At 42.2% G+C, this 27,308-nt stretch overlaps 1 protein-coding gene across 8 annotated transcripts in view; it reads left to right on the top strand.

Moving 5' to 3' along the window:
- Positions 1-27,308, top strand: part of SYNCRIP (synaptotagmin binding cytoplasmic RNA interacting protein) — a 48,699-nt gene that overhangs the window by 14,945 nt on the left and 6,446 nt on the right. For all 8 annotated transcript variants that reach the window (XM_024193207.3, XM_024193213.3, XM_024193208.2 and 5 more), the window contains 8 exons: positions 592-710; positions 895-1,002; positions 4,094-4,207; positions 4,297-4,473; positions 10,112-10,247; positions 11,049-11,254; positions 17,416-17,565; positions 24,444-24,565. In XM_024193207.3, the coding sequence (XP_024048975.1) occupies positions 592-710; positions 895-1,002; positions 4,094-4,207; positions 4,297-4,473; positions 10,112-10,247; positions 11,049-11,254; positions 17,416-17,565; positions 24,444-24,565 (1,132 nt within the window). The remainder of the gene's footprint in view (positions 1-591; positions 711-894; positions 1,003-4,093; positions 4,208-4,296; positions 4,474-10,111; positions 10,248-11,048; positions 11,255-17,415; positions 17,566-24,443; positions 24,566-27,308) is intronic.

A 27,308-nucleotide genomic window follows, 5' to 3' on the forward strand; every position in this document is an offset into this window, starting at 1 on the left:
ACAGCTGTTCATAGTAGGAGCAGGTGATGTGCTTGGTGCATATTAATAGTTGTAAGTAACTTTTCAGTAACTGAGGCACTGGTTATATTCTCTTGTTGTAGATGATACTCTGATTTAGTATTTGGACTCTTGGATGCAGAAGTTGTGCTGCTTAAGCATTGTATTTGATTTTGATTGTGGTATCAATTTGAGCGCTTACATCTCTTTGAGCTAGATGGCCCCTTTTCAAAATGTACCAAGTTACTGTGCTGTTCAAGCTAAAGTCTGTTGCTTATAAACAATTCCGCATTCAGTTCAGGATGATGAAGATAATTTTGGCCCATGTAATATCTGGATGCCCTATGGTATTAAAATAAGTACATAAATACAATAACTATTTCAGTAAATATCTTTGTTTTTATCTTAATGGGGAAATGGTAATCATTTTTATCATGTGGATGAGTTAAGGAGGAATGGTAGGTTGTGTAATATGAGCCTTTTTACTTGTTACAGAAATTCAATGATTGATCTTGGACCGCTAAAATTTGATGAATATAGTTAATCGGAGATTGCTGCTCAAATATAATTAGTAATTTTTTTTCTTTTCCCTAGGGCTAGTTGCACACAGTGATCTAGATGAAAGAGCTATTGAAGCTTTAAAGGAATTTAATGAAGAAGGTGCATTGGCAGTACTTCAGCAGTTTAAAGACAGTGATCTTTCACATGTTCAGGTAATGTTAAGCAATTTGGTGTATAACTGGAAGAACAAACTGCTACTAGATTGGCAAGAACTGTACCAAGTCTTGTCAGTGGTCTGTGTAGAACTTTGCGCAATTAGAATCAGATAATCACTTTAAAACAAATTGGGTTCTGAGCTTCAGATCTACAAATATGAAAATGTCAACTCTTTTTCAGAACAAAAGTGCCTTTTTATGTGGAGTCATGAAAACATATAGACAGAGAGAAAAACAGGGGACCAAGGTGGCAGACTCTAGCAAAGGACCAGATGAGGCAAAAATTAAGGTATGTGTCTGAAGTTGTAAAGTATGTGATAGTATCCGCTCTCTCTTTTTAAAAATTAAAAAAAAAAATTCCAGGTCTGACTTTTTAATTCCTTCAGTAACTGTGCTTTGCCTGGTAAATGTTAATTCAGATAATTCATGAACCTGGTAATCACAAATATTGTATTTTGGACTAGAAACTTTTTATCAAGTAAACAGTAGCAAATTCTTCATATCAGTGCATGTATAATTTGCTTACTTTATTGGAGTGAGTTATAATATTAAATGTAAAAATACCCCTTTAGCAGATTGCTTAGATATAAAGACATGCCTCTTTTAGGCTGAAAAGTAGTGTGTGCTACTATTCCATAATTAGGGGCAAATGTTTCCGCCCAAAGTTCTACTGCGCAAGTCAAGAAATACGGGATTTTTTTGGAATATAAAGATCAAATAATACACCTTGTTTTTAATTAAGGATAAATCTGTTCTTTGTTACCCAGACTTAAATAATGAAATTTAGCCACTCATTGTAAAGAGGGTAGCAATAGTGCTGTCTCTTTTTAGACACATCCAGTGGATTTGAGAGTTAGTCCAATTGTAGATCACATGATCTATTAGTAAACTATATACAAAAATTAACTTAAATTTCAAAAACACTTTTAGTGCACAGAAGTCTGTCTCAGCAGTAAAAGGCTGAAAAATTAACTCTTGATGTCGAAGGACCCTTGATAGTAAATGGACTCAAGCTAAAAGTTAAGCTTTACCGAGGATGCTCTAAATGGATGGTTAGGGAAAGGAGAACAGTTTGTCGTCCTTAGCTTTTTTGTATGAGTGTAGAATGATGAACTTGTATATTCTAACATTACCAGTAGTGGGGTACTTCTCAGAACTTCTTACTTTCCTCAACTTGAAAATGGGTGAAAAAGCAGGCTGTGACCTGAGTGCCTTAATTAGAAAACTTTAAGGGCTTACTGGGATTTATATCACCACTTCTTAAAATTGACTTGTATTTGTAATTTTTCAGGCTGTGATTTGTCAACAGCTAGAGTATTAATTACATTCATTTTCCTGGAGTAATACAGCTTTTGCTGTTCATGGTTACAGCAAGTCAATGCCATACCATTCAAAATCATATTCAACATGGCTCCAGTTGTGAAAAAATCAGTGTTCTTGATGTAATTAAATTTATTTAATGCACCTTTTCCTCATGGGTGACATTTTATTGTTTGTGGAAATATTTCTGGAAAGAGAAATAAACTAACGTTTTTACTACTCTTATAACAAAGCTGTTCCAGATAGAGACTTGATGAGGTATTTAACATACCAAATTTAAATATCAAATATTAAACTATATTTGTCTATTATCTAGTATTTCTGTTACGTTAGCATCGTGATTTTCCAGCCAAGGTCAGTCACTTGTGCTGGGGTGCCGTACATACATGTAGGAGATATGCCCTGACCCAAAGAGCTTGTAATCTGGACAAGACAAAGGGCGGGAGAAAGGAAGTAGTAGCTGCATTTGACAGGTGAGGTAATGCTTCAGTCCTACAAACAACTCACATGTGCACTTTAACTTGATGTGTGAGTAGTTTCATCGAGTCATTGGAATACATGCATGTATGAGCAGGAATGTGCAAGCAAAAACAAGGATATCTGGCTGAGATGTCTTTACTTGGTTTCATTGTTACATTAAAAATAAAATTTCCTGAATCTATTCTTATGAAGATGCACCTTGCCTGTTTCTCGGAACTAACTATTCCGCCTCAACCCAACAGCATTAATCATATTAAAATATTCAGTATGGTTACACTTGTTAACGGTTCTGGTTTCATGTGCATATAAACCTACAGAGTGTATTGTAAGTTTCAAAGCAGTAATGTTAACATGGAAATACAGACAGAGATGCCAAAGAAAGGTATAATGAATGGTATGGAGAAAGTGAATAAGGAAGTGTTATTTACCCCTTCACATAACACATGAACCAATGAATCATTGGCTCATCTAATGAAACTTATAGGCGGCAGATTTAAAACAAACATAAGGAAGTACTTTTTCACAGGATACACAGTCAACCTGTGAAACTCATTGCCAGGGGATGTTGTGGAGGCCAAAAGTATAATTGTTTAAAAAAAGAGTGAGATGAAAAGAATGAGATGGCATGCCCACATTGTAAATACTGCATGCCGATCTGGTCTCCCCATCTCAAAAAAGATATATTGGAATTGGAAAAGGTACAAAAAAGGGCAACATAAATTATTAGGGGTATGGAACAGCTTCCATATGAAGAGAGAGTAATAAGACTTTTCAGCTTGGAAAAGAGACGACAAAGGTGGGATATAATAGAGGTCTATAAAATCATGAGCGGTGTGGAGAAAGTAAATAAGTGTTGTTTACTCATAACACAATAACTAGGGGTCACCAAATAAAATTAATAGGCAGCAGGTTTAAAACAAACGGAGGTTTGTCTTCATACAACGCACAGTCAACCTGTGGAACTCTTTGCCAGAGGATGTTGTGAAGGCCAAGACTATTACAGGGTTCAAAAAAGAACTGGATACATTTATGGAGGATAGGCCCATCAGTGGCTGTTAGCAAAGATGGGCAGGGATGCAAAACCATGCTCTGAAGTGTCTCTAGCCTCTCTTGCCAGAAGTTGGGAATGGGTGACAGAGAATGAATCACTTGAAGATTACCTGTTCTGTTCATTCCCTCTGACGCACCTGGCATTGGCCACTGTTGGAAGACAGGATACGAGGCTGGATGGACTATTGGTCTTGACCCAGTATGGCTGTTCTTATAAATTTATGGAGGATAGGTCCATCCATGGCTATTTGCCAAAATGGTCAGGGACGCAAACCCATGCTCTAGGTGTTCCAAAACTTCTGACTGCTAGAAGCTGGAACTGGATGATGGGGGATGGATCAGATCACTCAATAAATTGCCTTGTTCTGTTCTCTCACTCTGAAGCATTTGGCGCTGGCCACTGTTGGGAGACAGGATACTGGGAGAGATGTGCCATTGGCCGTTCTTATGGTTACTTATTTGTTATAGTCTATTTGTCTTGATAAATTGGGAATTGTACGTGACCTAAGATATTCAACTTCTTCTTGAAGGCACTCTTGGAAAGAACAGGCTACACACTTGATGTGACTACTGGACAGAGGAAGTATGGTGGTCCTCCTCCAGATTCTGTGTATTCAGGACAACAGCCTTCTGTTGGTACAGAGGTAAGAGGGAGATGTTTTTATTCATGTAAAGAACAACCCACTTATACCATGTATTTTTTTAAACAATGTTAAATATGTTTGTTACTTAGATATTTGTGGGCAAGATTCCAAGAGACTTATTTGAAGATGAGCTTGTTCCATTATTTGAGAAAGCTGGGCCTATCTGGGATCTGCGCTTAATGATGGATCCACTAACTGGTCTAAATAGAGGATATGCTTTTGTCACTTTCTGTACTAAAGAGGCAGCTCAGGAGGCTGTTAAATTGGTAAGTTTTCTTTGCCTTTTATGAGATCATTCCCTAACCCATAAGCAATTACTATAATCTCTGTTAGTAATTGGTTAATAAGTTCCCTTATGAGCCAGTCACACACGTAATGGACTTGTAAGTAGTCTATTGCACCTTTCTCTGAATTATTTGTTACTGGCCAATATCAGAAACAGGATCTAAACTAGATGCACTGCTAGTAGGGCAATCAAAATTTCAAATTAGTAAAAAATCCTTGATGCGCCGTTTGTTGAACAAGAGGTGGTGTTTGAGGAGGGTTACTTTGGATTGCTTTCTTCTAGAAGAATTTTTTAAATTAGGTGTTTGTGTGGATCCAACTGCTGACACACACTTTGTGTGCATGTGTGCTGATAGTGGGATACACATGGACAAAATATATTGAAGAAGCACACTTATTGTAAGGTAAGTAACTGTTCTTAAAAAGGTATTGAATTTTGAGAGAGACCTCAGACAGGTTGTTCTTGGTAGCAAACTATTCTACCTCTCTTGTTCAAAACTCTTTGGATGGTGAGATTACCAAAATCTAAAGAAAGAGAACACAGTATTTATTTTGAACAAAAGTATGAAATATTGTGAGGTAAAGTATGGACCACGGCCTTTCAGATATGCAGCATGAACACTGAACCACCTACTGTGTGTCTCCTCCATTCTCAAAAAAAAAAAAAATAAATAAATAAATTAAAGAAAAATCTTTATTACAGGTGTCCTGGCCATGCCTCTCCACCCCCAAATTAAGTCTGAATACAGATCAGAGGCCACTCAGTACTACTGAGTATTTTCTGGACAGCATTGCATGATGTTACCATCCTCTCAGTGTTGAGCATGTTGTCTCCATTGTGGTTTTAGTTTTTTCAGCCTAGTGAAATCGGGATCTGAACTCTGCATGATTCACAGATACTAGATTGCCAGCTTTCTGTTGGGACACTCGTATAGGAACTAAGATAAATTAAACTTTTGATAGAATACATTTTAAATAATGTCCCCAAATTCTTAACTTTCTTTAAAAACATAAGGGTTTTTCTGCGTTTGTCTTTTTTTTTTTTTTTATAAAAGATTTTGGTGGACTCAAAGAACACCAACCAACATGCTTGGGGTAAATCCACTTTGTCCGTGCACACACCTGCTTGTTGCCTTTTTGGTTTCAGCTTTGCTGTTAAACACCCTGTTGCATGAGTTCTCTCCAGATTAGTGCACCAGAGTGATGCAACTGACCAACAGCAAAACAATGAAAACTGACTGAATGTTTAGTGCTATCAGATGCTGCAAGTAAACTGGAAACACACTTTTTTTTCCTCAAATGAAAAGATTGAATCTTAGAAATTACTTAACAGTAGGTTTAAAACTTGACTTTCAAATAGATGGTGTCTTTAAATGCACCATACTTCTAGATTTGGAAGGCCATCTATACTGATATATTAAGCTGATATGATTAAGCTCGACTTGATCCTCCTTCCCTTGTGTATAAGGGGTCTCTAGTGCTGCAAAAGTATGCGGCTTTCCATCTAAGATATTTATATAATCAGACATTGTATAAAGAACCGTATGCCGTTTAAATTGTTAGACGGGGTGGATTAGGGAAATACAAGGGAAAATTTGGGGTTGGCAGGGAAACCTTTCCAGCCTAAGTACTAGGACATGACAATGTGGTGTTCTTGACAAATTAGCAGCGTCCATTCAGCTGAGGAGTGGGTATGGGAGAAGATACTATTAAAGCAAGTACCTTGGCATTAGTTGGTTTTGTAAGGTGCCAGCCACACTTGGCTGGTTAAATCATGATTTGGAAAAACTTACCAGGTGCATACTACCCAGAGGCCAATTCAGAAGGTAGGAGTATGGGGATACCAGTAAGATCTGGGCACTGTGCCTTGGTGAGAAGCCTCTCTGTCATGGGACTAGGGAGGCTGCTCAGTGGCAAACTCTCTCCTACCACCCACAGGTTGTCTGTTTAGAACCCCATGCCCTCCCCCATCACTTCATGGAAAGAGCTTTTTTTCCCTCCCATCTTTGAGCCTCTTGACTCCTTGGGGGCATATGTGTATTTGCTATTCTTCCCCACCCGCTCCTAAAAGCCTCTTCTGTTCAGAATTTTCAAAAACATAACAGAAGTGAGATAAATTAGAATGTCCACCTCACTGTTGCCTAAAGACTTCTGAATAGTAATAGGAAAACTGATGGGAACTTTGTCAATATTCTGCTGCTGCTGCTTGAGTAGCCTGAGCCCTTCTCAGATTCAGGAAGATGACACTGTATCGATTTACACAAGTCATATTTGTTGGTTACCTTAGCATCTCCAAGGCTAAAGACTTTTTAATTATGAACTTAAATTAAAAAAAAAATACTTAGACCTTTTCCCACTCACCAGCTTGTGAAAATTTCCTGTTCACCACTTAGATGATTCAAGCTCTGGATTTTGTTTTAAAATAAAAAAAAAAAATAGCTAGAACGGTATATGAACTGATTCTAAACATTGTCCCCAAATTTAATTTAAAATGTGCAGAGAGCTATAATTTAGTTATAACATAGTTTAGTCTTGCTCTTTATAACAGAACAATGAGTAAGTTACAATGTTGTCTATAGTGTAATCTGGCCCTTAGATTGCCATGCTTATCTTTAACATACAAATACTCCTTACAGTGCTTTAAAGTTTAATGCTACATGGAGGTGAAAATGTCTTGTGAAATTGGGGGATGCAGTATGCTAGTTGAACTCCATGCTCAGTTCTCTGATGGTGTGACTTGCACCTTTTCTATAAGACTAGTTAAGGTGGCAATATGTGGCTCATCAAGTGTTTTCAGTGGAGAAGTAACTTTTTGTATAAACCTTAGATTTTGGAGAAGTAAATTGAGTTTGTGGAATTTATAATCCTTTTTTTGGCTCTTTCACCCTTATTTCTTGTAATAAATCTGAACGGAATAATCAGTCTTCACACACACACTCTTGTTCTTCAGCATGTTAAAGTGAGCATTTGTCATCTTGTATTTGCTTTCCCCCTCAATCTCAAGTAGATTTCAAAGCAGTACTTTAGCAGGAGAATCGTGTGTGGTTACATCTTTTTACTTTTAGCACACTGTATTTATCGTCTGATAAACTGGCTGAACGTTTTACTATGGATCACTATTGAAAGCGAGTTTGGGGTTATCCTAGTCTTCGGTGAACATGTATGTTCATCACAAGTCCACTGCACGACTTGGAACTATTAACAGACTTCACTCAAGAAATCCATGACTAGAGTAATTTGGGTGATTGTTAATTGAGATTGAGGCACTGTAATGGGGAGTGTGATAGAAAATATTCCATGCCTGGCTGTAATATAACCATTGTTCTGGATTATATTTTTCTTTATCCTACCACTACCCAAGATTATCAGGCCACTTTGTGAAAGATTCCATCATTCTAAACTTCTCCCATTTTAGAAGCCTTTTTGCTTGCTTGAGGAACGAAGTTTCTTATTGTGACAATCCATAAAATTGAGTATGGTTTTATTTAACTCTGTAATGAAAAATCTAGAACTAATGCAAAACTGATGACCAGTAGCTCAGATAGAAGTGAGATTAGCCACAGGTGTCTTCAAGTAATTTGTGCCATCTGCACACAGCAGTGTAACTTACTGTTCAATATAGGAAGTGAATACGCTAACTAAAACTGCTGTTGGAATTCTCGGTGGGTGAAATGACACAAATTAGTCTCATCAGAGCTGTTGGATTAACAAATTTAGTTTACAGAAAGTAGTATGGGATCTTAGATGACTGGCCCCCAAGAGGTCAGACCTGTTTTGCATGCTCAAAAGACACTTCAGTTGTGTGCCTAATACCAGTTTGGGGCATTGATTCAAAACTGACTTGGGAGAAAGCATATATATGTTGAATTAGCAATGCTGCTTCTGTTGTCTGTGTTCCATGGCAATCTCCCGTGTAAATACTGGGCCTGACCCCACTTAATGTAAAATTACAGGTGGTATGTTTAAAGGGACTCTGCTGGTTTACAAACTTTTTAAAATCATATGTACATTTGCAATACCCATAGATATTAAACTAAGGATCTGATTTATTTTTTACTATGCTATTAATGTTTTCTGCTTCTCTTAGATTGGACAGTGAGATTAGGTTACTCCGTTTTCTTGTTAAATTAGCGCTTTGCTGTAATGTCTTTGGGCTGCAAACACTTCAGGGAATGTATATTAAAACTTTTAATTTTAAAAAAAGGAAACATTCCTGTTGCCTTAAATTTTGTAAGTACTTTTTCTTACAAAAGCTACTTTTGGGGCCAGACTTGATGCTGGCTAACCTTTAAGGCCCTTTTTAATGGTAATATGCAGTCTTCGATCTAATAGCCTCAGTTACATACAGGCATATCTGACACACAAAGTAGTGGACTCCTTTCAGCTTTGAGGGATGTTGGCCATTCACCTGAATTTCCAGGGAAACCATACCTAGTAGTTCCTAGGTAGAACATGCTGTTTATCAATAGCATAATAGCTGGTACTACCGTAGTGTGGATATGCAATCTCTGGAACTTCATTGACCTTTTTGAAGCTTTTTCTTTGTAGCCTGTGAAAGGGGAGCTACAGATACTATTAATGGTTATTTTTAGGTTTTGGTTTGGGGGTACTTCTTAACTAGTTGGGAGTTGCTACTGCAGCCAATAGAGAAATGAGAATCCTCTCCATGCGTGGAAGTTTGTACTTAGAATTACCTTGTAGTTCACTGTTGGTTGTCAGGCATTGGTGAAAATGTTCAGCAAGACAGAATCAGTGTTCTAGCAGGATCAGAGAATTGAGCTAGCAAAACCTGGAAGAAGCAGACTTAAGCATTCACTGCAGAGGAAGTATGGGAGAACTTGGTCCTACAGAAGAAAAACTACCTGTGTCAATCTCTCAAACAAAATATCACTTGCAGAATGAATGGCAAGCTAACTGCCTTGAGAAGATGTTGGTTAAGAAACATCAACTTTCCTAACTGGAGAGCAGCCTATGGTGAAGCTTGCAAGGAAAATAGCTAATTTGTGTGTGGTGTGTGTCTCTCTTGCTACAGTTTTTGTCCAGAAGCTGCTTGAATTGGTGGTGAGGTCAAGCAGTGTACGCATATTGTCTGTACGAGAGCCATATATTTTTTTTTTCAATAGTAGGCTTTTCTTGGACCCCGACTTGTTGAGGGTTTTGTGAACTGAACCTGAATACCTGCTATTATGTGCCTCGTTCAGTTTAAGAACTTATAGTTGGTAACCAGGGGAAGTTTTTCTCTGCAGTGTGACTGGAAGCAGTACCTTTATTGTCAACACTATAGGTAGAATAAGCGCCAACTGCTGTAGTTCTGCATAGTGCATTATCTTGTGAAGACTGAGATAGTAGAAGCTCCTTCCAGAAGTAAAGCTTGATTCTCGAGTCAAGACATAGGGAGAAATAGTTGTGGGCTGAAACTGGGGACCAATGGCAAAGAATATGAATGTACCACAAGTGTAGTAGTCTAACAGCTGTTGTATGCACACATCAGGCCACTGAAGGGTTAATACCTCACTGTTCATCACAGCTGTAGGGAAGTAAAATACCTGCTGTAGATGCTTTTGAGTGGGGAAGAGTGAAAGATTGGTAATAACTTGCCATTGTCTGTTTTTCTTTCAGTACAATAATCATGAAATTCGTTCTGGAAAACACATTGGTGTATGCATCTCTGTTGCCAATAATAGGCTTTTTGTTGGCTCTATTCCTAAGAGTAAAACCAAGGAACAGATTGTTGAAGAGTTTAGTAAAGTAACAGGTAAGTTAGTAAGTGTATTGGGAACTGGGTAAAATAAATGTGAGTGATCAATGATGATTTTTTTTCACCATCTTTCGGCTGATGTTGAATGATGACAATCTTTTAAACTGAGATCACTTAGCTTTGTCCTGAGTGTTCAGACTTCTCACTTTTGAAAGAACCAGGAATAATGTATCCTTGCCTAAACCATTGTGGTGTTTTGGAATAATATATATTTTATTTTATTTGAATCTCTGTAACTAAACCTTAGATTATATACTTATTTAACCTAATGAATAATTGGCAAATACAATAAAAGGAAAGTTTCTTTCAAAGAAATGCATTGTTCCACAACTCACCAAAATTTCTTCAGTATCAAAGAATGTATTGGTCTCCTTTTTAAAGGCAAAATTTAACCAATATGGAGAGAGTTTTGTGCTTGAGTCCTTTGCATTAGTGGATTAAAGTTACTGACTTCCCTTTTAATGCTGAAGGGTTACTTCTGCACAAAGGCATCCAAAAAGAGCAACGTGAAGGAAGGCTTTCAGAAGTCTTCTAAACACAAAACAGTGTTACTTTTTATGGGACAGGAATAATTATGTCCATTGATGCTAAGATGCTGCAGTGATATGTGATATAAAAACTTAGTATTCTGAAAGTACAGAAATGTATCTTGGCGTTTCTTCACACCAATCTTTGAAGCTCATCCATGCTTTCACGTCGGCTTGTAACTTACTTATTTCCTTAAGTAGGATCATTCCTTCGCTTTATAGTATAGCACATCAATTGAAGCCAAATTAAATATTCTGCTTAATTTCACAGAGGGTCTCACAGATGTCATATTGTATCATCAACCTGATGACAAGAAAAAGAACAGGGGTTTTTGTTTCCTTGAATATGAAGATCACAAAACTGCTGCTCAGGCCAGACGTAGGTTAATGAGTGGAAAAGTGAAAGTCTGGGGAAACGTTGTTACAGTTGAATGGGCTGACCCTATAGAAGATCCAGATCCTGAAGTTATGGCAAAGGTAATAAAGCAACTGAGAAATATAATTATACCTACATCACTTAAATTGTCATAAGGTAAATATTTCCGGTATTAGCACTATGTTGAAACTCCACTTTCTAGATAGAGGAGTTAAAGCGGGGTTGTAAAGATGTGAATGCGTTCTAAAACACTTGAAAATTAAAAGGAGCTCTTATAGTCTTAACAGGAATTTCACTGGCAAGTAGTATTTACTACTGCTTGGGCCTGACTGATGATCTTTGTTTCCTGCCAATGCTGAAAAATCTATGCCATGATTCCTGTAATCTGCCTGTACTCTAATAGTATGTAAGTGACATAGTGGCTTCAGAATCAAAGTTGCCTTGTGGCTTCACACTAACGACTTGATTAAAAGGAATCAGTGGGAATATTTGGTTCAGCCCGTAAAACTGAGTTTAAATAAACATGGAGCTTCATATCTGTAATCCTTGAAGTAATACCATTTCAAGAAACATAAACCTGAATTTTCTTAAATCCTTGTCAGAATCCAAAAAGCTATAATTTCACAATCAAGCAATTACTTCTCTTAGACATTATTTCAGTCATGGTGGTGTGTGGGGGTATGTGTGTGTTTGTTTTCCCCTTTCTTTCCCCCAGACTCCCTGAAACAGTAGTGACAACATTCTGGAGTGCAATTTCCATGTAGCTTAAGTTCTTCATATCAAAATACTAAGTTTGGGGAGCATTTTTAATAACAAGAGAACAGTTTTGTTGTGACTTATATTTTGCCACAGCGGAAGCCGATTAATTGATTCTTACCTGAAAACTTCTATTCTCAGATGTTGCCCAGTCCTGTCTCTTTGGTTCTGTTGCCCAGCCACTAGCACAACTCCCCCTAGACAGCCCTTTTCTGAGTTCCTTTTTCTCTCTATCACATCTGCCTTTCCTGACCTGAGATGGTTGACTGACTAGTAGGCATCCTAGTTTGATGGACTTGGTAAGCCGTCTTGGATGGGGTCACCTCTTTGAGCCAAATGGGGTTCATCTTATGAAATAGCTGCTTTTCTAGCAGAAGTATAGAGTCTCTTAGACTGTTTTGCCTGCCAGGTTTAATCCCCCCCTTGCTTTCTTGCCCAGTGTTGTAGTCACTCAACAGCAGGGAGTGTGCCGAGTCTTGCAGATAATTTGCCTGCAAAGTGGCACTTCCTCTGTAGTGCGGCTTCTCCCTGTGATCAATCTCCTGGATCACAAGAGAGGAGCCCTGATCCATCTAACTTTTTCTGTGACCATTGGTGTGGGACTCCTGCTGGTGAAACTTATCAGATGAGTAGGAAGTGAAGGGAGCATGGATAGGAAGAAAGTACTGGGTAGCAGGCTTCTGGGGCAGAGCCATGGAGGTGGGGAACATAAGAGCTAGGAAGCAATGCTTCCTGGTTCCCTATCCCATTCCACAGACAAGTGATTTTGACTAAACTAAAAACACTTCAAATGCTGAATGGGGCAGGGGGATAGCAGGGCATTGAAAGGATCAAGGGAAAGAGCATGGAAAAGACGTAGAGGATCAGGAGTGCCATAGACTTAGTGCGGTGGACCAAGAGATGTGTGAATGGAGATTCCAAATTAAACTGCAGGAAAGGGAGACTACCTGATGGAGAGGACTGGGGAAGAAAAGGGGGGGGAGAAGAGGGGGTTGTCTCAGGTCTGAAGGCTATAGAGAGATGGTGGGAGGATGATTGAGGGAGTGATTTTTCCATGTGTTAAAGATTTAAACTTTAAGTAATCAGACATGGAGAAAAGGCTTTTCCTCCACTCCTTTCCCTGCCCAAATCCCAAACAGCTATAATTCTCTCCTTGCACCACACCACATGCAGATATATGGAGCTCTGAAGGAGGGGAACTACTCTATAGTAGGCCTTAGAACATCTGTCAGAGCAGGAATGCTCTTCTGTAAACTTATCCACAGACCCACTTAAGTTTTGATGCTCTTTAAAATAAACAAAAAACAAAACCTTTTCTCGTGCTGACCTACAGTTAAGGTTGCCAATGGCTTATCTAAACATATAGCACTGCATTGGCACAGTGGCACTAGTGCCGCTGTAGCACTTGGTGAATATGATATCTACGCCGATGGGAGAAACCCTCCTGTCGACATAACGTTGTCTACACCAGGAGTATGGCATAACTGCATTGCTCAGGAGTGTGGATTTTCCACATCCCTGAGTGACGTGGTTGTACCGACATACATCTGTAATGTAGACTAGGCCTCAGAGTGCTGTACATATGTGTACAGTTCCTACAAATCATGGAAACTGCAAGGTAAGACAAGGCTAACCTTATGCCTGAAGTGGTTTTAAAATAGATGAAGGGTAAGTTGAGGTTGTAAGTTGGAGAAGTTGGACTTGTGCATTATGGAGGCTTGCTTGTTAGCAGTCTAAGTAATCTGAGTCTGTGGTTGATAAGGCATGTGAATTGAGGATTGTGTAGTTATTTCCTTAACTGGCAAATTACTAGATTTTTCAATACTGCATAATGATAAACATTTCCTTAAGTTAATGTTTTTTGTATAGTAATGGTTTTGGCATTCTCAGCATCCTGACATCATATACAAATTAGAGGATTGGGCCAAAAGAAACCTGATGAGGTTCAACAAGGACAAGTGCAGAGTCCTGCACCTAGGACGGAAGAATCCCATGCACAGCTACAGACTAGGGACCGAATGGCTAGGTAGCAGTTCTGCAGAAAAGGACCTAGGGGTCACAGTGGATGAGAAGCTGGATATGAGTCAACAGTGTGCTCTTGTTGCCAAGAAGGCTAACGGCATTTTGGGCTGTATAAGTAGGGGCATTGGCAGCAGATCGAGGGACGTGATCGTTCCCCTTTATTCGACATTGGTGAGGCCTCATCTGGAGTACTGTGTCCAGTTTTGGGCCCCACACTACAAGAAGGATGTGGAAAAATTGGAAAGAGTCCAGTGGAGGGCAACAAAAATGATTAGGGGTCTGGAGCGCATGACTTATGAGGAGAGGCTGAGGGAACTGGGATTGTTTAGTCTCCAGAAGAGAAGAATGAGGGGGGATTTGATAGCAGCCTTCAACTACCTGAAGGGGGGTTCCAAAGAGGATGGAACTCAGCTGTTCTCAATGGTGGCAGATGACAGAACAAGGAGCAATGGTCTCAAGTTGCAGTGGGGGAGGTCTAGGTTGGATATTAGGAAACACTATTTCACTAGGAGGGTGGTGAAGCACTGGAATGCGTTACCTAGGGAGGTGGTGGAGTCTCCTTCCTTGGAGGTTTTTAAGGCCCGGCTTGACAAAGCCCTGGCTGGGATGATTTAGTTGGGAATTGGTCCTGCTTTGAGCAGGGGGTTGGAGTAGATGACCTGAGGTCCCTTTCAACCCTGATATTCTATGATTCTATAGTGCAGGCAAAATTCAAGAGGCAATTCAGTAGTTACTGTCGCATGGACCTTGCAAAGCACAATCAAGGTTGGCAATTTAAGCAGCCAGTTAACCTGACCGATGTCTTTGAAATCTTGGACACAGTCATGTGGCTGCGGGTACATGGCTCATAACTTAACTATTATTTCATTATGTCCAAACTAAAAGGGAACTTTATTTTTTCTCTCCCATTTCAACCCAAAGGGGGAAGGCATGTCATCTGAGAAGACTGTCTTGTCTTGACTTCCTAATGCTTACACTGACCTGTCCATTAGTGCGCGGTTCTCAACCTTTTCAGACTACTGTACCCCTTTCAGGAGTCTGATTTGTCTTGAGTCCCCCAAGTTTCATCTCCCTTAAAAACTACTTGCTTACAAAATCAGACATAAAAATACAAAAGTGTCACAGCACACTATTACTGAAAAATTGCTTACTTTCTCATTTTACCATATAATTATAAAATATATCAATTGGAATATAAATGTTGTACTTACATTTCGGTGTACAGTCTATAGAGCAGTATAAACTAGTCATGTGAAATTTTATCACATGTGCTTTTTATGTAACCTGTTGTAAAATAGGCAGATATCTAGATAAGTTGATGTATACCGACTTAAAGACCTCTACGTACCCCCAGGCGTACATGTACCCCTGGTTGAAAACCACTGTATTAGTCTACGACCTTTCCAGAGATCAAGCTTGTTGTTTACATACATAGTGCACAGTTTGACCAGGTCTGAGGCATTAGAGAAGCGTCTGTCTGTACTGAGAAAGTTTAAATCAGTCATTTCCCTGCAGTTAATTGAAAATCATGCTTCATCTCTTTTTTGGAGAGGCAACAACTGATGTAATGTACACCTGAGATTGGAAGGGTGGGTGTTGGGGTTGCCTATTTGAAGGGCCATTGTGGACTGTCTACCTAAGGCTGCCAGTGAACCTGTAAAGCTTGTCTGCCAAGTCCACTGCTGTTCACCTTTCTCATAATAAACGACAAGGGGATGGTCAATTAAATTGGACAGCAACAAATTTAAAACTGAAATCCTTTCACACCACAAACTTAGACTGTGAAATTCATTGCCACAAAAGATCATCAAGGCAAAGAGTTTATCAGGATTATAAAAGGACTTGGATGCTTACATGATAGCAAGACTATCCAGAGGAGTTAAGGTTTAAAAAAAGATTTTGGAAGAGACAAGCTCTTGGAGTCATGGCAGACTCTAATGTGGGTTAAAAACCTTTGGGAGTAGGTTATTCTGTTGTTGCCTACGATGGATTTTTTTGCATTTCTTCTGTACCTGCTGCTATTTGGCCATTGTTGAAGACAGGATACTGGACTAGATGGACCACTGGTCTGATTCAGTATTGCAATTCCTATGTTCCTCTGCTTCCTCCCCCATAGCTCCCATACAGTTTCTCTGTGGGCCTTTAGCCAAGGATTCATCTATAGATCCCTGTCTGAGTCTGCAGTTTCTGCCCATCCATGTCCCCCATCCCTCAAGATACTGCTTTTTAATATACCGTGCATAAGTACACAGGTTATGCCATTTTTCATCCTGATAAGCCACTTGTGATTCAGAATGAGAGAATCAGGTGCTGGCTGGTGCTAGTGCAACAGGAGTAGAGCTGACCACTGTGTTCCTCACAATCCCATAGCCTGCTCTCCTTGGTCCCTCCATCTGCTCTGGAGGGGCCATAGGGAGGGGGAGCTGGTAGCTAAGGGATTCTGAATCATGACCACCAGCTGCACTGTCCCTGCTGTATTTTCACTGGTTAAAAGTCTGTGGATCACTGAGTGGTGCAACCTGAGCCAGTAAACTACTGGGAAGAGGGCTGGGGCAGAAAGTGCAATCTTACCCATTTATTTGCAACTGGATTTTTTGATAGAAAACTTGTGGACTGAGCTGAGGAGCATTTATGGGCAGGGGAATAGAGACTGGTCTGGCATTACTAACAAAGGGGTATGGTGGGTGGGGATGGAGAAGATATTCAGCTGCAAGCAAAAGAGGCTTATGGATTGAGGGAGCTTTATTTGACAGATCTTTTCTTTGACAGGTGTCAAGGTTGGTAGCCCACACATTAGTACATCCGCTCTAGGGCTGCAAGGGCATATCTTAAACCAATTTGAGGGTGGCTTGTGTGGATGCTCTTGGTGCTTCATTGAGTACTGCACAGCATAGCTAGCTGACTGCTCTAATATAGACCAGCCCTTACGTAACTTTCTCCCATACTAGAGAAGATTGCTAAGCCTCAAGCTTTGCATTTCAGGTTGCCCTCTTACTGTTCTGTATTTCCTTTTGTCATAGACAGTAAAAGTGTATTCTAACCAACAATATTTGATGTGATCGCTTCAAGGCACCTGAAGGTGGAGGCAAAATTGGCTAAGCAAAGAAGGCATGCTGAGTGATTACAGTGATGGGTGCTTAAACTCTAATATTTTGAATAGTTAACTTCTACATATAACTATCCTTAGTTGCTAACTTTACTTTTTGAAATGATTAAAAAAGGTTCCTTTGAGGTAAAACTTACTGATAGGACTTTTTTCAGTAACAACGCTGATTAGAATGATGTATTTGTAGTGATCAGTAATATTAAATCATTTTATCCAATTGTCAAGTCAGCAAACTGATTTTTCAAACTCATTGCAGAATGTTGCATTTAAATAGAATGAATGAATATTTTTGATATCAGCTGTAGTTCTAACGTTTTGTGAAATTAATTGTATTAGACAAAACTTGTATACTGAAACTTGACTTTTGTTGTCTTTTAGGTGAAGGTGCTGTTTGTGCGTAACCTTGCCAATACTGTAACAGAGGAGATTCTAGAAAAGGCCTTCAGTCAATTTGGAAAATTAGAGCGAGTGAAGAAACTAAAAGATTATGCTTTCATTCATTTTGATGAACGGGATGGTGCTGTAAAGGTAGGTGAAAGGGACCTTAATTTTATGTGAATAGAAGTTATGACCAAATTTGAATTTTAAAAATTGGATACTTATGGGGAAAAGATCAGTCTGGGGGATTATGTGAAGCATTAAATTGTTAATTAGTAACACCATAAAATGAAGTTACATGTTGGGTCTTTCCATAGAATGTTCTACACTATTTGAATTCAGGGAAGGAGAATGCTTCATATAAATTGCTGTTAATGTTGGTGACTATTTTCTTATCTGTTAAAAATAGAAGATTCTGTTTTAAGCTAATGGCCTTCTGTGAAAACAGTGACTGGGATGCCAGAACTTTTTCATCCACTTGTAATCAAACAGAAGGAAGTTCCTTTGGGGTTAAAAGACCAATTTTGCTACCTGAGAATTGTGGTAGAAAATTTTGTTAGTAATGTAAGCACTGAAACACAAACCAAACTTCCTACGAGCAGAGTTAACTGTGTCCTTTTTTGCTGACAGGGATTATCCTAGTGAGTGTTTACTCTCTCCTTCTTTCCTCCCTTCTTCCTTGTGACATACTCTCTCTGCCAAGGAGAAATCCAGGAATAACTCCTTTGTTTCATCCCTTTGCTTTGTGTTTCTTCCTCATTTGGTAGAATGACCGGCAGAATTTGTTCACATACCAGATTTCTACACCTTTGGGTGAAACATGCACATAGGTTTGCAAATTTCCTCACTTGTCCAAATAGCTTGGTGAAGAAGCTTGGGTGAACAGAGTAAGAATCCCTACCGTACATGCATCCTCTCAAGGCTGGGTCTCCTTTGGAGTCCAAAGGATCCTTGAAAGTGGTAGGATCTCTCAGATCCCCCTCTTTTGAAACTCATTTGCAAACGTTTGGTGGGAAACTTTTATTGTATAGATAGAATGACAATATCCACTTCTGTTACATGAGGCCGAGGTGCAAATTTCCTTTTGCACCTAATCAGTAAGGAAAAGTTATAAATGGAAAACAAAAGAGAAAAAATGTTCTTCGACTGATTGCTCATGTCCATTCCAAAAGATGTGTGCGCACTGCATGCACGATCGTCGGAAGGTTTTACCCTAGCAGTACCCGTTGGGTCAGCTGCGGAGCCCCCTGGAGTGGTGCGTTTATGGGTCCCTGCCAACCTGCTGCCTGCTCAGTTCCTTCTTACCGCCAGTGACAGTCATTGGAGCAACTGGTCTTTTGCAGCAACTGGTCTCTTGCTTTGCAAGTGTTTCCTAGCGTTTTTCCGTGTATATAGTTGTTTTTCACTAGATCGTTAGTTGTATTAGTATGTTTAAGTTGGGGGGGGGGGGTGGAGTTTCCCCCCGATATATTTTCCCGTCACTGGGGCATGCTGCGGCCCCAGGAGTTTAAGCCATGCGAGAGGTGTGGTAAGCCTGTGCCCAAAGGGGATCCGCGTGCTGCTTGTCTGAAGTGCTTAGGGAGAGGGCCATTTGCAAGACAAGTGCACCATTTACAGAGGATTCAAGCCCAGAACTGAGAGAGAGAGACTATCGCCTCAAGCTCCTCTTAATGGAGTCTGCACTTCGGGCCCCAACCGGCTCAAGAGTCTGAACCGGCAGCCTCGATGCATAGTGCACCGGCCTCAATGCGGAACACCTCAGCACCGAGGAAGGACTCACATAAATAGCATCGACACTGCTCCCCCACGTGGAAGCCCGGCTCATCGGTGAGGCACCATTCACAATCCCCGGTGCCGCACAAGAAGGAGCTGGCAGGGGGGCAGCCCTGCTCCGCCAAGAATAGTAGGCAGGCCTCCACTGCGGCGCGTGCTATGTCGGGACACCAGAAGGCTGGCTCGTCAGTCCCAGCACCGTCAACTCTGGCCTTGAGGGCAGGTCCGTTGAGTCTCCCCATGGACTCCCCCGTAGACTCCCCGCTCTGGGAAGTGTTGGATGGGGACCTGGACCTCCCCTCCACACCAGATACTTTCAAGGCCGTGTGGGACTTAATTGCCATGACAACACAGTCCCCAGCCTCTCATTCCCATGTATCAGCTCTGGTACAGGCAGGGCAGGCCAAGGTGGTGGCACTGTCTGCGGCACTGTTTTCCATCACTGCGGCATTGCTCCCCAGCACCGTTGGGATTCGTTCCTCCCTGGTCAGGCTCAGACTACTCATCAGAGTCTGAGGCAGAGTTGTCCCTGTCCTGACACAGCCAGTACTGCTTGAGGTCTTGGCACCGTGGGGTGCAGGAATCCTCGGTACTGATGGTGTCCTGGCCTCCCCAGTGGCAGGTACCAGTACAATGGCCCTTTTGGATACCTGGGGCCTACCACCAGGGCCAAGGGCAGGGCTCCAGGGCAGCATAGGTGGTCTCCGCTGCCTGTGCCCCACCACCTGCGACGTCCGTTGCCCCTGACGAATCCAGGACTCCCGAGGACCCACCGCGGAGTTCAGACCTTGGGTCTCCTGCACAGAGTGCATGGTCGGAGCCACCTGTGCCGGCAGCCCCCCTACCACCAGTGATTGCATTATTGGGTGTTCCTGAGGTCACCACCTCCCTTCCGGCAATGGACATGAAAGCCCACCAGGACCTCCTCAGGATGGTTGCCCAGACCCTTAATATGGCCATGGAGGAGGTGGTGGAAGACTCAGAACCCCATGGTGGACATACTTGCCCAAGAGGGTCCTTCTAGAGTGCCACTGCCGCTTATTAAGACCGTCCAGACCACCATGAAGGTGCTCTGGCAAACCACAGCCTCTATGCCACCAACGGCCAGGGTTGTGGAGAGGCATTACTTTGTCCCGCAAAGGGGGTCCGAGCACCACTTCACCCACCCCCAACCCAGGACATTGGTGGCTGATGCAGCAAACCACAAAGAGTGGCGTGGGCAGCCGGGACTCACCCCTAAAAATAAGGAAGCTAAGAAGCTGGACCTCTTTGGTCGAAAGGTATGCTCGACTGGGGTGCTCCAGCTTCGAATCTCCAATCAGCAGGCAGTACTTAGCTGCTATGCATACAACTCCTGGAAAGCCCTCTCCAAGTTCCAGGAACTGCGCCCATCAAACTAACGACAGGAGTTTGCGGCAGTCATAGAAGAAGGCAAGGTGGTGGCTAGAATCTCCCTCCAGGCGGATTTGGCGGCACGAACTATGGCTACGGCCATCACCATGAGGCTCATGGCTGCAGGCTTCTGGACTCCCGGCAGAGGTCCAGAATACTATAAAGGACCTTCTTTTTGACTACAGGGTTGTTTGTGGACAAAACAGACTCCAGGCTTCACAGTCTCAAGGACTCGCATGCAATCCTCAAATCTCTGGGTATTCATACGCCAGCACCCCAGAGAAAACCCTTCAAGCCTCAGCCTCCTTCACGATTCTATCTGGGTCCCCATAAGCAGGACGATAGCCGGAGGAGGGGCAGAAACAGGAGACGTCCCCCGCAGTCCTCAGTCCAGGGTCAAGGCTCCTCCCAGCAGCCCCCCTGGCTTGAAGCCAAACTTTTTGAAGGTGCGCCCAGGGATGGAGCACCAGCCCAAATCCCAGATCCTTGCCTTCCCTTTCTGAATCGTCTGTCCCACTTCTACTGTGCCTGGGCCCAGATTACTTCAGAACGTTGGGTCCTGAGCACGGTAGGGGTGGGATAGTCTATCCAATTCTGTCCCTAGCCGCCTTCCCCATCCCTCTTCTGGGACCCCTCTCACGAGCATCTCCTGCTACAAGAGGTGCAATCGCTTCTCATGCTGGGGGCAATAGAGGAGGTTCCTCAGGAGTTCAAGGGCAGGGGGTTCTACTCCTGATACTTCCTCATCCCCAAGGCCAAGGGTGGGCTCAGGTCTGTCATGGATCTGCAAAACCTCAGCAAGTTCATAAGAAAGCTGAAGTTTCGTATGGTCTCTCTGGCCACCATCATTCCTTCCCTGGATCCGGGGGACTGGTATGCCACCCTCGACTTGGAGGACGCGTCCTTTCATATATTGATTTATCCCGGCACACAGGAGATTCCTGAGATTTGTAGCCTACACTGCCAGTTCACCGTACTACCATTCGGACTTTCAGTGGCCCCGCGTGTGTTCACAAAATGCATGGCAGTTGTGGTAGCCTCTCTGCACAAATGCCAGGTACAGGTCTTCCCATACCTGGACAACTGGCTCATCAAGGGCAATTCCCGAATGCAAGTGCTGGAGCACGTGGCCCACGCATGAACAACTTTCAGCAGGCTAGGCTCATTCTGAATGCACCCAAGTCTACACTGGTCCCAACCCAGAAAATAGAGTTCATCGGCACTCTCCTGGACTCCACTCAGGCCAGAGCCTCCCTACTTGAGTCCCGGTTCCTAAGCATCAAGGGCATCCTTGATAGCCTCCACCGGTTCCCAACCACCATGGCCAGAAACTGCATGAAGCTTCTGGGGCACGTGGCAGTCTGCACGTATGTAGTGCAGCATGCCAAGTTGGGCCTTCGCCCTCTCCAGGCTTGGTTGGCGAGCGTATACAGAGCCAGCCACGACTCTCTGGACAGACTAGTTATCCTCCCGCCCAAGATTCTCGAGTCCCTCAGCTGGTGGCTACAACCTCAGGTGGTCTGTGTGGAAGTGCCCTTCTCCAAACCTCAGCCCTCACTGTCGCAGGTCACTGACTCATCGGAGACAGGCTGGGAAGTGAACCTGGGTAGTATCAGGACTCAAGGCTTGTGGTCACAACCAGAACTATCGCTGCACATCAACGTCAGAGAGCTGAGAGTGGCTTGCCAGACGTTCCAGGCCCAGTTCTGCCAGACAACACCACAGCGATGTTCTATATAAACAAACAGGGTGGTGCTCGCTCCTCTCCCCTGTGCCAGGAATCTCTCCGGTTGTGGGACTTCTGCATCACACATTACATCCAGCTACAAGCCTCATATCTACCGGGGGCACAGAACGAACTAGCAGACCATATCAGCCACTCATTCAGCACTCACAAATGGTCACTGAGAGCGGACATAGCCCCATCTGCAGAAGATCGAAAGGGCAATCTCCACGTGGACCTGTTCACGACGCAGAGCAACAGGGAGTGCCACCTGTTCTTCTCCTTTCAGAACCACAGCTACGGCTCTACAGTGGACGTCTTTCACCTACCATGGACGACTCAGCTGCTATATGCATTCCCGCCCTTCCAACTCATACACAAAGTCCTCCTAAAGATCCGGCAGGACAGGGCTTCAATCATCCTCATAGCACCTGCGTGGCCATGATAGCACTGGTTCACCACACTGCTGAACCCATCAGTGGACAGGCCAGTGGCCCTCCCCATGCTTCCAGACGTCCATCACAATATCCCAACCTGGAGTCCCTCCACCTCATGTTAGGGAAGTTCTGTTGGGAAGCAGGAAACCCTCTACTCACACAATATAGCTGGCAAACTGGAAGTGCTTCTCCATTTGGTCCCTACAGAAAGGTCTCTCTCTTCCCCCCCCACCCAGCAACAAGCCTCTATTCCCTTTGTGCTTGACTGCCTCTTGTACCTGAAGCAGCAGGGGCTGGCTATATCTTCTATTAAGGTGCACCTGGTGGCCATCTCGGCCTTCCACCCGGGCGTGGGGGGGCAGGTCAGTCTTTAGCAATCCCATGGTCGGCCGGTTTCTTAAGGGCTTAGATAGGCTTTATCCCCAGGTGAGGCAGCCTGTTCCCCAGTGGTACCTTAACCTGGTTCTTTCTAAACTTATGGGCCCCCCTTTTGAGCTACTGGCGACCTGCCCCTTACCCTCTCTCACCTGGAAAGTGGCTTTTCTGGAGGCCATAACCTCGGCCAGAAGGGTCCCCGAGCTCAGAGCACTTACTTCCGAGCTCCGCTACATGGTCTTTTACAAAGACAAGGTGCAGCTATGCCCACAACCCAGCATTCCTACTGGTATTCTTTCCTAAGCCTCATGCCAGCAACAAAGAACGAGCACTCAATTCCCTTGATGTCAGGCGTGCCCTAGCTTTCTATATTGAATGCACTAAGCCATTTTGTAAGTCACCACAGCTCTTTATTGCAGTCGCTGAGAGGATGAAAGGGCTCCTCGTCTCGTCTCTGATGCAGGTGTGGATCACATCCTGCATCAGAACGTGCTACGACTTAGCTAAAATTCCAGCTCCGCTGTTAATGGCACACTCCACAAGAGCGCAGGTGTCATCCGCCTCATTCCTTGTGCAGGTCCCTATCCAAGACATGAAAGACAGCAATGTGGTCTTCCATTAACACCTTTACTTTGCACTACACCATCACCCAACAGGCGAGGGACAATGCGACCTTCAGCAAGGCAGTACTGCAATCAGCAACTCGGTGAACTCCGACCCCTCTCTGTCTAAACTGCTTGGGAGTCACCTATTGGAATGGACGTGAGCAATCACTCGAAGAAGAAAGACAGTTGCCTACCTTTCATAACTGTTGTTCTTCGAGATGTGTTGCTCATGTCCATTCCAAATCCCGCCCGTCTCCCCTCTGTCTGAGTATTCCAGCAAGAAGGAACTGAGCAGGCAGCCGGTCAGCAGGAACCTATATACACCGCCATAAAGGCGCCACTCCAGGGCACTTCCTTGTATACAAATATTTTTCACTTAAAGCTAACTAAGCTTTACTGCTACCCCATTGTTGTAAATACGATTCTTAATGAGATCCCAGAGCTGAATTGTGGTACACTATTTGCAGAGATTGCAATAGTATGTCCACAGTTGTAAGTGGAAGAAATTTTAAGAACAGGTAAAGGCTATCTTGGTTTTGAAAATCAAGCTTTAGTAATTCTTTAAAACCCCAAGAGTAATCTGCAGTCTGACTTCCAGATACACAATCATGGCTAGTTCTGGGTGATACCATTTAAAAAAAATCCTCTATTCTTTTTCTGTCCCTTAAAATATGTCCCTGAATGCCCTTAGAAGTATATCTAAAATCTGGTTACCTCCTTCAGGCAATGGAAGAAATGAATGGCAAAGATTTAGAGGGAGAAAATATTGAAATTGTGTTTGCTAAGCCACCAGATCAAAAAAGAAAAGAACGGAAAGCTCAGAGACAAGCGGCTAAAAATCAAATGTAAGTATAAATTTGTGCATGTTGTGTATTGATTTTTATTACACAAAAATGTGCTTTTTACAAAAAGCATAGCATGGGGGTTATGTAGCAAGTATGATGAAGTATATTAGTGTCTCAAATTTCACTTCCATAGGTGTAGGATACATTTGAATAGTTATATAGAGGAATTATTGGTATATCACAATAGTGCCTGAAGGCCAGCCTCAGTCAGGATTGGGGTCACATTTTGCCAAGTGCTGTCCAAACCCAAATGAAGATAAAATTGCTGCCTTGGAGAATTTATAGCCTAAATTCAGTAGTGACTGAACGGGATGCATGTCCACTTATCCAGGTCAAATTTGAAGATCATGGGAGCAAATTGGGAAACATGAGCTGGTCACCTTCTTAAAGAGCCACATACCTTTGTACTGTCAGGTGCACCCATGTGACATGCATGCTCATCTGATCACACTTTGAAGCAGTAATATGGTGCCTACATGTAAATTATTGGTGTGATTGCCCTCTGTCCAACAACGTTTTTGCCACTTGTGATGATCAGTAAGCCTGTGAGGATTTTAAAAACGAAAGTAAGGATTTTGCATTAATGTGAAGATTTTGAGGAACAAAATCTGCTTTAAGTAGGTTTTCCCCTCCAGGTTTTCTTAATTATAAGGATATCCTGCAGTTTTCCTCACTCCCACCCTGTATTTCCAAAAATATCTCTGCTGCCAGTGCTGCTGCTTGACATCCAAGAAGACGGAATGGCTAGGTAAAACAGAATAATACAAATCTTTAGATGGTGACCTCATGCACAACTGGAATTGTTTAAGATTGCCTTGCTTGCAGCTGCCCCAAAGTTCTCGCTGGCCCTGCTATTCCTTTCCCTGGTCATGTTAGCCATAGGCTTCACTATTCTCTTTTGGACTCTACTCTTAGTGTCAAGGTTTTTTTTTTTTCTGCTTCATTTACATCTTTCTGTTAGGCAAACCAACTTCCTTTATCCCTCCTGTATTCCGTGTCTCATATGCAGCCATAAGAATACCTGTTTGTGAAGTACAGTTTAGAGTAGTATTGGAAGTTACATGAACATATTTTTATGTAGAGTCTGCATGTCTCTCTTTTGTTGATACTTATTTGACATCCTGTTCTCTCTCTCTCTCTTCCCTTCCCTCCCCCCCATCTCCGATGTCAAAAGAAAAAACTGGTGTCAAAAGGAAAAAAGTTCCCATAGTGGAATGGGTCAACAGTCTCCTTTTAATCCTGTATCTAGGCTCTGATAGTGCCCTGTACCTCATTCTATAGAGGAAAGTGTGATTTCCTCAAAAGGCACCTGATCAATTATACAATACTGTACTCTTTCCCCTCCCTCCTCCCCCCCGGGAGAGAAGAGTGGATTCCTGTGTAACTAGCTGGTCATCAGAGTATTCTCTAAAGCTTAACTATTACATTAGCTGTACTTGCTCTGTTTAGTGTAATTGCCTATATTTTTATTAAATATCTAAAACTTATTGCCTCAAGTGTACAGCAACAAATTTCCCTGTTAATCTCATACCGCATAAAATGATTTCATTGTATTATCTATTGTATAACTATACCAATTCATTTATTTTATGTGCCTCTCTCTCTATTTTGCATAAAAGCGGTGATAGGTGCCTTGTTCAGTCCCTCTTTCAGATCCATTGATTAGAGTAATTCTTAGATATCTATCATTCCTCTTTGATCTGGCAAGCTAACTAAAATATCACTACAAAGGCAGACAAGCAGTTCTATTCAAAGACTCATTCTGGGCATATTTGGATTTTAAATGTGCTACTTACATGTTGAATTGCAAGGGTTTTTAATTTCTCTAGGATTCAAAAAGATGAAGGGGCAGGGGAGTATATAGCCATAAAATGTGTGTGGTTAGTGCTGTCTTTACTTGAAAGAAGCTGGCTGTGATTTCTCAGATCTTAGGGTGGCATTTTGTAAATACACCGCTACCCCTATATAACGCGACCCGATATAACACAAATTCGGATATAACGTGGTAAAGCAGTGCTCCGGGGGGGCGGGGCTGCGCATTCCAGTGGATCAAAGCAAGTTCGATATAACGCAGTTTCACTTATAACACGGTAAGATTTTTTGGCTCCTGAGGACAGCGTTATATCGAGGTAGAGGTGTATAGTACAGATTAGTTTTAAATAACCATGTACTTTTGCCCTCTTATGTACTTCTAGTTATTCTGAATTGTAACGTATGAATTCAAATGTTCCATCTGCTTATGAACCCGGATCTTAAATTTAAGAAATACTATTGTAATGACTAGGTAAGGTCTGCTGGATTGGTGCTCCCTTATTTTGAACCTCCAGCAAAAATCAATCTGTGCTAAGATTGAAAAGAGAGGGCAACATTCCTTGACACTAAAGTAATCAGGGGAATGCAAATAAAGTGGTTGTAATGCTACAGTGGTATAACTTACTAGGAAAAAATACATTTTTTTATAAAGGTGTCTTAAAGCCATTTTTTACAAAGTGCTAAGTCATCACACAAAGATTATGGTGACATTCTTTCATTGCATGTGTAAAAAGTGTAGATATTCATTTGTAGGATGTGGACTTTCTTATGTTATCTATATTATAAAATTCCAAGCATGTCATGTTCCATTCTGAAGCCAAAAATACGTGTACTGTCAGTGTGAAGTAATAGACACAGCTACAAGCATGGTTGAGAGGTCTTTTTATCCAGAGTATCTCCAGGTTGAAACATTGCTGGGTTTTGTGGTCTG

Source organism: Terrapene carolina, unplaced genomic scaffold (assembly GCF_002925995.2).
Source record: "Terrapene carolina triunguis isolate 2854851 unplaced genomic scaffold, T_m_triunguis-2.0 Scaffold42, whole genome shotgun sequence".
Lineage (NCBI taxonomy): Eukaryota > Metazoa > Chordata > Testudines > Emydidae > Terrapene > Terrapene triunguis.